General features: G+C 42.3%; 1 protein-coding gene across 2 annotated transcripts in view; it reads left to right on the forward strand.

Moving 5' to 3' along the window:
* The window catches only part of dcaf17 (ddb1 and cul4 associated factor 17), a 50,806-nt gene extending 47,388 nt beyond the window's left edge, over positions 1–3,418 (forward strand). Inside the window, exon 15 of one of the 2 annotated variants that reach the window (XM_043693720.1) lies at positions 3,088–3,187. Coding sequence is in view for 1 of the 2 variants with exons in the window: in XM_043693718.1 (XP_043549653.1) it covers positions 3,088–3,210 (123 nt within the window). In the remaining variant the exon portion in view is untranslated. Of the gene's footprint in view, positions 1–3,087 lie in introns of both variants that reach the window. The other variant, XM_043693718.1, reaches the window with a different exon arrangement.
* The last annotated feature ends 6,619 nt before the right edge of the window (positions 3,419–10,037 follow it).

The raw sequence follows: 10,037 nt of genomic DNA on the forward strand, positions 1-10,037 counted from the left end.
GAGTGCCACAAGGATCGATGCTGGGTCCTCTACTTTTTGTCATTTACATAAATGATTTGGATGTGAGCATAAGAGGTACAGTTAGTAAGTTTGCAGATGATACCAAACTTGGAGGTGTAGTGGACAGTGAAGAGGGTTACCTCAGATTACAACAGGATCTGGGCCAATGGGCTGAGAAGTGGCAGATGGAGTTTAATTCAGATAAATGCAAAGTGCTGCATTTTGGGAAAGCAAATCTTAGAAGGATGTATACACATAATGGTAAGGTCCTCGGGAGTGTTGCTGAACAAAGAGACCTCTGTGCAGGCTCATAGCTCCTTGAAAGTGGAGTTGCAGGTAGATGGGATAGTGAAGAAGGCGTTTGGTATGCTTTCCTTTTTTGGTCAGAATATTGAGTACAGGACTTGTGAGGTCATGTTGCGGCTGTACAGGACATTGGTTAGGCCACTGTTGGAATATTGCCTGCATTTCTGGTCTCCTTCCTATCGGAAAGATGTTGTGAAACTTGAAAGGGTTCAGAAAAGATTTACAAGGATGTTGCCAGGGTTGGAGGATTTGAGCTATAGGGAGAGGCTGAACAGGCTGGGGCTGTTTTCCCTGGAGCATCGGAGGCTGAGGGGTGGCCTTATAGAGGTTTACAAAATTATAAAGGGGCATGGATAGATTAACTAGATAGAGTCTTTTCCCTGGGATCGGGGAGTCCAGAACTAGAGGGCATAGGTTTAGGGTGAGATGGGAAAGATATTCAAGAGACCTAAGGGGCAACGTTTTCATGCAGAGGGTGGTACGAGTATGAATGAGCTGCCAGAGGATGTGGTGGAGGCTGGTACAATTGCAACATTTAAGAGGCATTTGGATGGGTATATAAATAGGAAGGGTTTGGACAGATATGGGCCGGGTGCTGGCAGGTGGGACTAGATTGGGTTGGGATATCTGGTCAGCGTGGACAGGTTGGACTGAAGGGTCTGTTTCCATGCTGTACATCTCTATGACTCTTCTTGAAATAGTTGCCCCTTAGGTCTCTTTTAAATCTTTCCCCTCTGACCTTAAGTCATTGGAATATTTTGCAAGAATAAAGATTCAAGGAGAAAACAATACTTAAATAGCATGAGAGGAAAGCACTGGTTGGCAAGTGGATTTTGATTAATAGAAGCTTTTCAGTGGAGAATGCACCATTAATGGTGATTGACAGTTCACAGCTAAGCTTTGTTAAATTTTAAAGCAGGCAGATTCACTCTGATTGGTCAGGTCATTGCCCTGAGAAATGAACCAGGAAATGGCTGTCACTTATTTTGTTGAATTGGAATAGGTGTGGTGTGTACTTGTTATTTCTATCTTGGAAGAGCAGGATCCTGATATTAAAATATGTAGCTTCTAGTTGGCACAAGTGTGCCACACTGGCCCAACAGACAATCAAAATTACTTGTCAGTGTAATTTATGGCATGTTGAGAATTATCCAGCAAATGTTGCTCAATTGCAGAAACATGTCAAGTGTTTGGAACTGTTTGAGATTTTGCATTCATGAGCTGGTTGAGTATGGTCATTACCTTGCTGTTGTGAACAGCTAAAGGGACCTGCTGTTCTATATAATCGGTTAGTGTTGGGAACGTATGTAAATCCAAGCTTATTTTCAGTATCAGTACCTATAGCCAAGCTGCTGTAACCACTGGCCATGGTGGTGTATGCCAACCCACAGAAGCCTTCAACATTTTCCTGTCAGCTAATGGTGCCTGGTTGGAATGAATTTTGCCAAAGGCCTTCACGCCATACCCATAAGCATTCTTGAAGCAGAGCTTTGGATGTCCTACTGGTCATCTGGCTTTGTCTACCTCAGCATTTAGAAGGTTCTTGGGCATGCAACTGTCTTGCAGCCTGTGAATGTGCTTGAACCTACAAGATCTACTCTTTGATGACTTCTAAGGAACTTCTGAGCTCTGACTTTACAATAGCTGCCAGATTTGTAACTTTGTCCTTTTCAGGATTTCTCAATGTACCACAATATAATCAATTGGTAATTTCCAATTGTACAGTGATACAGTACAGAAATGGGCCATTTGACAAGACAGGACCACACTGGCATTTTGCTTCACATTAATCTAATCCTTCCCGTTCCCTTTTTTATTGTTTATTTCAAGCAACTATGTAAAATTCCTAAGGAATATTAGACATATTTCATAATGGTTTGTCGCTGAGAACTTCATACTTTAATTACCCACTGAAGAATTGTCTAAATTCCATTAAATTTTAAAATTACCTCAAATTTGTATCTACTTACTGACAATGAGAGCAAGGTTTACTTGATAACCTTCATAATTTTGATAGTCTCTCAATCTTATACCCTATTAGCCTTTTCAGTAATGACAAAAGTCTAAAATACTGTGGTCAGAATCATGGAATTCACAGAATGGAAATGGTCTTTTCCAACACCAGCCATTTTTATTTTAAAGTTCTTCCTTCCCTTGATCTTCTGCAGATCCTGACTCCTTGCATTGCGTGTGGTTTCATAGAAATGTGAGGCTATTATGTGGGATTTGGGATAGCTGTGATAGATTCAGTTGAGGCAAAAGCAGCAGAGCTCTCACTGACCTCACCCTGTAAGATTAGAATGAGAATATTGCTTAACATTCCTATGACTGATCATTATCCAGAAATGCATATGTGTTTACCAAATGAGAACAAGATTGGGTTCAGCTACAGTACCCTCTTCAATTGAATACACAGTACAATTGACAAACATTATTTGTATGTAACGAGTTCAATTGCAGAGATTCCCGCAGCTGAATCCAATCGTGTTCTTACCTGGTAAACACGTATGCATTTCTGGATAATGATCAGCCATAGGAATGTTCAGCAATATTCTCATTCCAGGTCTGAAAGGTGAGGCCAATAGGAAATCTACTATATTTGCCTCACCTGAAGCTGTCACAGCTGTCCCAGCACAGAATCGGGATTATACCTGCAACTTTTCCAATTTGTTATTTATTCTTTGGATGAAATTGTAAAACCAATGTGAGTGAAAAAAAAAATGGAAAAATACCTGTGGTTTCTCTTACCTGTTTTGCAATTTTGTTTTCTTAAATTTGCAGACCTATAGCCATCAATTGTTCTTCGACAGAGACACTATTATACATATACAACTGCTGCCACCTCGAACATTTTGCTGTCATGTTTACAAAATGGATCAACATATGGATGAAGATGGAGATTAAAATAATGAATGATGCATCCAAGTTTGCTAATCTGTTACTTAGAATGAAGAGCCGTTAGATCTGGCCTTTTATTTTTCAATTAACTTCATTTATTGCCACTGCACCACTGTAATGGCAAAGTCTACGATGATTAAACTGTGGGGATACTGATTCATAAAATGGCCAACAAGTAACTTCAGATGTCAATAAAATCTCTTCAAGCAAAATAGCATTTTGTAAAAACAAAAATATTTTGTGCTCGCAGGGTTATATAACTGAGAACTGTGAGGCACCAGTCACTTGCGACAGATGGTTGGAAATGTGTCATAAGATTGTAATGCTTGCAACATTTGGATGAGATTCTAAACCAGAATATCCAAACTTGAATGTTTTATACAAACATTGGAACACTAAGAAAGTGACACAGCTTTGGTTGATCCCATGAATCTTTGCAACATATGTAAAGCTTAGCAAAGGGAGATTGCACTTCCTATTATCTTTGAGCTGTTTTTTCATAGCATTGTTTTATGCTGGTTCTTGAAGCAGGATTTCAGTTGTAAAAGAGAGCATTCAACAGGAATGTAGTGCAGATTTACAGAGAACATTTCAGCACCGGTTGTATAGCTGTACTGTGCAAACACTAAATATAGCCTGACAATTTTTAGGACCTTGTACATAATAAATGTGTTCTTATAAAATCTAAGCTAGTAATTTTCCAATTTGAGAGGTTTCTCACTTCATTTAAATAAAGCATGTGATCTGATGGCAATAGATTATAAGTAAGTAGCTATTGGACAGACCTCAGTAAGTCTTGTACATTTCTATGAAGTTGTTACACATGGATAAGACCAACTTTCAACTCATCTTAAAAATTATTGTTTAATTAAAAGTTTTTGTGATCAGAGGCATCTCTCTCCACAACACTGTCGGCAAAGCCTTTGCTTGGGTCATTTTGACTTGCCTGATGAAACTGACAGAACGTGTATATCCAGAGTCAAAGTGCGGCTTCTGAGCTAAATGGTCAACAGTAGTCATGATCTTCTCCTATCATCAACTGCAGGAGAAGTGCAGAGAACAGAAAATGCCCGTGTGTCACTTTCAACGACCTCATCAAGACATTCGACCTGGTCTGCAGAAAAAGCCTTTACAAGGTTCTGAAAATCAGCTGTCCACCGAAACTGTTGAACATGATAGAATCCTTCCACAGTAATATGAAGGGGATAGTGCAGTTCAACGGCAGCTCTTCCTAGCCCTTTGACATCTGAAGCGGCATTAAACAAGGCTGCATCCTTGCTATGCTCCTGAAACATGACTTTGGCACTGCATCGGAGGGGATTTACCTGTGCACTAGATCAGACAGCAGGCTCTTCAACCTGGCCTGCCTCAGAGCAAAGACAAAAGTAAATCTGGCACTCATCAGGGACATGCTGTTTGCCGATGATGCTGCAACTGCAGCACACACCCAGCAGGAACTCCAGTTACTGATAGACTGCCTCTCTCATGCTTGCAAGGATGTCTGGCCGACTATCAGCCTGAAGAAGACGAGCGTCCTGGGACAGGGCACAGAGGCACCACCGGTCATCATCATCAACGGCTACGAACTCAATGTCGTCCATCAGTTTACGTACCTTGGCTCTATCATCACTGACAAACTCTCCTTGGACACAGATTGACAAGAGGATTGGGAAAGCAGCCTCAACTCTTGCTCGCCTCACCTCCAAAATCTTTCAATCGATTAAAATTCAAGAAAAAACTAATACTAATGCCATCTCTGGACCATCCTGTAACACTGTACAAGACTGGATTATTTTCAAAGTTCAGACCCATTTCTTTATTCTTTAGCAAGCCACTTTGGGAGGATTTGTAACCATAAATATTTCAGAATATTGCTTTAGAGCAGGAGAGGTGTTGAAAAAATATTTACAGAATACTTAACCGGAAAGAGAAAGCATGGAAGAAGAAACAAAATAAAAGCCTTTTTCAGATCCAATCTGTTATCCTGCTGCCTTCATAAACAGTGCTATTGCATTCCCTGAAGTTTGTTATACACCAGTTAATTATAATTTGATTACATTTTATCTTCATTTCTTTTCCACTGGCACTACAGAACGATGTAACCTTGATCTCCCCTGCACTCAGTACATCACTGTCACATCTCTCTTAATTTCTACCACTACTACAATCGCATCTATTTCATAGTGATTTAAACTCCATCTGCTTTCTTAATAATAATAATACAAGAGAATATAGTTTGTTCTGATGGTGAAAAGAGATTTTTTTCATGACCACCTGGCGTCTCAAAGTGTGTTACAGAATTTTGAAGAGGTGTCTTCACTGTAATGTGGGAAACTTTGCAGTTGATTTGCACAGGACACTCTCACAATGTGATGATAGCTAGTTCAGCTATTTTTGTGATGTTGAGACATAAATAGACACCAGACATAACTGTCCAACTATTTATTCAAAATAGTGCCTTGGGATGTTTTCCATCCATATGAGCAGGTAGGTGGGGTCCTGGTTTAATGTCTCATCAGAGTGATGTGACTACTGACGATGCAACACTCCCTTCGACTGTTGATGAGTTGGATGAAGTAATTCTCTTCCATATTCTAATCTCCAGTTTATAGTTGGTATTCCAAGTAAGTTTAAGATATGAAGGGGCAGATTAACACCAGAATGTCCATCTTTGACATGGAGCGTTATGGGCACTTCATGATCTCACATACACAAAGTACCAATGGCTACAAAACTTAGGCTTCAGATTTGGAGCTTGACCAGAGGTTAGAGTCACATGCGTCTGTGATGCAGAGCTATATGGACAGCACAATTAGGGAAATGGCCACACTATAGGATAGGGAATGGATGACAACAGGCAAGTAATGCAGGACTCCTCTGAGATCATTTTGCCCACTAATCAGTTTCCCGTTTTAGATACTAGTGAGGACGATGGTTCCTCAAAGGAAAGCAGCAAAAGGCAAGTCCATGCCACTGGGGGTGACTTAGCACTACAGCCAAGAAGGAGGAAGAGTGCAAGACAGCAGTAGTGATAGGGGATTTGTTAGAGGAACAGACAGGTGTTTCTGCAGCCATAGACATGACTCTGGTATGATTTAATTTACACCCTGATGCCAAGGTGAAGAATGTTGCAGAACATTCTTCAAAGGGAGAGTAAATAGTCAGTTGTTGTGGTCCACCTTGGTACCATATAGGTAGGTAGAGGGATGTGATCCTGAAGTAAGAATTTAAGAACCTTGGGAGAAGGGAGATTCAAGATGATGGCAGTCTGAATAGTCTGCTATGTTGGGCTCTGTGCCATACCCCAGGTAACGTAGGCTCCCACACCCCCGTTCCCGCCCCCATTTAGTCATCCCTGAGGAAAATTTGTAGTATAAAGTAGGTAGCGCACCTGGACCCCCTTTAAATTAGGATTTGGAGGATCTGGAGCTGAAGTGAAGACATCTAAAGGAAAGGGAGCTTGGGGAGTGCAGCAGGCAGGGTATTCCCATACTATGTTTGGCACAGCGGCAGCCACTGCCTTGACTCCTGTGGCAATGCCTTTAAGTTCAGTGGAGCAGAGTTTGCAAAACTCTGTGGAAAAATCGAAGGAGCGCTGGAGCCGATTATTATCATGCCAACAAAACATAAGCAGGAGATCTGTGCTCTGGATCAGTTCGTAGAAGTGGTGGAACAAAGGATCGTAGTCTCGGAGGCCACAATGGAGAACTCCGAGGGGCGGGTCCGAACCTTGGAAGGCCAGGTTTGGGCTCTACTGGATCAAGTAGACCTCAAAACCGAGGTCGAAGAAAAACTTGCATGTCTTTGGTCTTCCGGAGTGTGAGGTGGGTGAAAACCTTGTTGAATTTCTCGGGAGGTGGCTTCCAGAGTTTCCGGGGCTGGAGATCGAATCAAACCGGGTGAGTGTGGAGTTGGCCCACTGGATCACGATGCACAGATCTGGGCCAGAACACCATCCCTGCCTGGTCCAGTGCAACTCCAGCACTATAAGGAAAACCAGTTAATAGAAGCAGCCAGAAGACTGGGCGGAGATCCACAGGCTTTGGTTTATAAAAGTTTGAGGATGATGTTTTTTCATGACTTTTCTTGGGCCATAATTAAGAAAAAGAAGACATTTGATGATGTAAAGAAAAAAATAAGAGGTTTAAACACTCAGTATTCTCTGAGGTACCTGGCAGGGCTATGTTTCAATCATGAGTTGTCTACAACTTTGACTCGGTGGAAAAAGTAAAATAATTTTTGAACTTGCTAAAATAATGGACTTTGAATGAGGGGAAAAGAGGAAAACATGTGGACAATGGCATTTTTTTTTAATCTACTCTTTCTTTGTTCTTTTTCTTTTTGGTGTCTCGGGCCATATAGGCTTGGTATTGCTTTGGTGAAAAATCTGGTTTGTTTTATATTATATCCATTTGGTAGTTTACTGTTCTGTATTTCCGTGCGGGTTGTTACTTCTTTGGTGTAAAGTTGTGTGGGGTTGAGATGTGGAGGGAGAGGGGTGGGCATCCATTGTTAACCTGCAGGAGTGTAAACAACATGTTTTTTCCCATTGCTTGGGTTTGGGGCGTGGCCTTAACTGGAAGGTGCCAGGATGGCGGTAAGGTTGGGAGTGAATGCCCCCTATGGGCAAGGGGGGGAATCTCTGGAGATTTGTGATTTTTGTGTTTATTTGTTCAAATTAGGAGTAGTTGTTAATTGCTTAGTTTTAGTAGTGTTTGTAGGAGTAGTCTTTAGATTTGATAAAGTCTGTATTTTTTCCACTCATTGCACATTGAATGAGCTTCTTCCTTTTGGGGGATTGCCGGCTGCAGTGTGTGGTCATGGCTAGCGATCTGTTCAAGTGGTGCACCTGGAATACAAAGGGGAGCCACTCCCCCATTATAAAAGGAAAAAGGTGCTCTCAAATCTGAAAAAGGAAAAGGTTGACATCGCTCTGTTGCAAGAGACACGTTTGACCAATAGGGAACATCTGAAGTCACAGCAGGGGGGATTTGGTAGGTATTCTCCTCCTTTAACTCCAAAAGCAGAAAAATGGCCATACTGGTACGAAGGAACCTCCCATTTCAGGTGACAGATCAAATCAAGGATGAATATGGACAGTTTGTCATTCTCAAAGCTCTGGAATACTGAGAAGAGTATGGCATTCTGAACATTTACTGTCCCCCAGCGCATCCTCTTAAATTTTTAGTTGATGCAATCCGTAAATCAATGGCTGTTGGGGTGTGCCATAAAATTATAGAAGGAGACTTTAATCGTCTCATGGATCCTGGGGTAGACAGGATGCCTATGGGTCTGTCGAGTACACAGTCTAGACAGTTAGCAGACTTGTGTGAGGAGTTTAGGCTAGTGGATGTGTGGAGATGTCTCCACCCGAATGGGAGGGACTTTACCTTTTACTCCAACCTGCACAAGTGCCACACAAGAATTGATATGTTCTTTGTTCCGTCAGTTTGTTGGGACTTGATGTTGGCCTGCAGGATTGGGCACATGACTATTTCGGACAATGTGCCAGTGTATTTAGATGTTAAGACCAAGGGTAGTGGAATACGCACGCGGTACAGGTGCATGGATCCGTTTCTTTTGAAGGATGGCAACTTTGTACGGTACATTACAAGCACGTTTAGGGCTTTTTGGGACATCAATTGAGGTACGGCCGGTAATCCATCAGTGCTCTGGGAGATCAGAAATGTTCTTAAGGGGTCTGATTATTTCATATTCGATAACGAGAAGGAGGCAGAGAGGGGAGCAGCAGCGAATGCTTGAGGCCCGGCTGAAGGCAGCCGAGTCGGCATATTATACCAGACCATCTGGGGTCAAGTTACAACAGGTCATGGCTCTCCGGGCTGCTCTGGACTCAGTGCTCACACAAGCGGTGAAGAAAGGGGTCTTTTCTGCAAAGCAAAGGCTGTTTGAGTAGGGGGATAAGTCAAGTTGATACCTGGCTTAGCTGGCTTGGAAGAAAAATGCTCCATGTCCATTATGTCTATCAGGGAGAGAACTGGCAACATCACTCGCAAACTGAAAAAGATCAATGCAAGAGTTTGAGAATTCTATTCAGAGTTATACCGGTCAGAGGGCTGCCAGGATGGAGTAGCGAGAATGAAATCCTTTTTTTGAAAACCTGGATCTCCCTGGTATAAATGTAGATCAGGCCTCCCTTTTAAATGCACTCCTGACGGTACAGGAGGTGCAAGAGGCAGTAAGGCAGCTTCAAGTTGGCAAGGCACCTGGTCCAGATGGGTTCCCAAGTGAATATTACAAGGAATTTATAGACATTAGCTGAACCACTTCTGGAGATGTATCGTCATTCGTATAGCCAGGACTGCCTTCCGCCCTCTCTTAGGGCTCCTAATTTTAAAGAAAGGGAAAGACCCAAGGATTGTGTGTCGTACAGACCCATCTTGTTGTTGAATGGAGATTTCAGGATCTTATCAAAGATATTGGCTCTGAGGTTGGAGAAGGTGCAGCCCATTATTATAAAAGGGGACCATTTAGGTTTTATCAAGGGCTACAGCTCCTCCAACAATATCAGACGGGTACTGAACATAGTCTCTGATGATATATTTGCACTGATTCCTGGTTTGGAGGTCTCCCCAGCTGGAGAAAAAGCCTTTGATCAGGCGGAATGGTTGTATCTCTTTGCTGTACTAGATCACTTTGGTCTTGGAGGGGCCTTTGCTAGGTGCGTGGCAGTGTTATATGAAGACCCCAAGGTGGTGGTTATCATGAATAGGGTTAAATTGAGCAACTTTGGTGTGGGGCGGGGCAGCTGACATGTTCCCTTTCGCTGCTGCTGTTTACCTTGGTACTTGAACCGTGGGCGGAGGCTATCC

The sequence above is a fragment of the Chiloscyllium plagiosum genome, chromosome 7 (genome assembly GCF_004010195.1).
Source record: "Chiloscyllium plagiosum isolate BGI_BamShark_2017 chromosome 7, ASM401019v2, whole genome shotgun sequence".
Lineage (NCBI taxonomy): Eukaryota > Metazoa > Chordata > Chondrichthyes > Orectolobiformes > Hemiscylliidae > Chiloscyllium > Chiloscyllium plagiosum.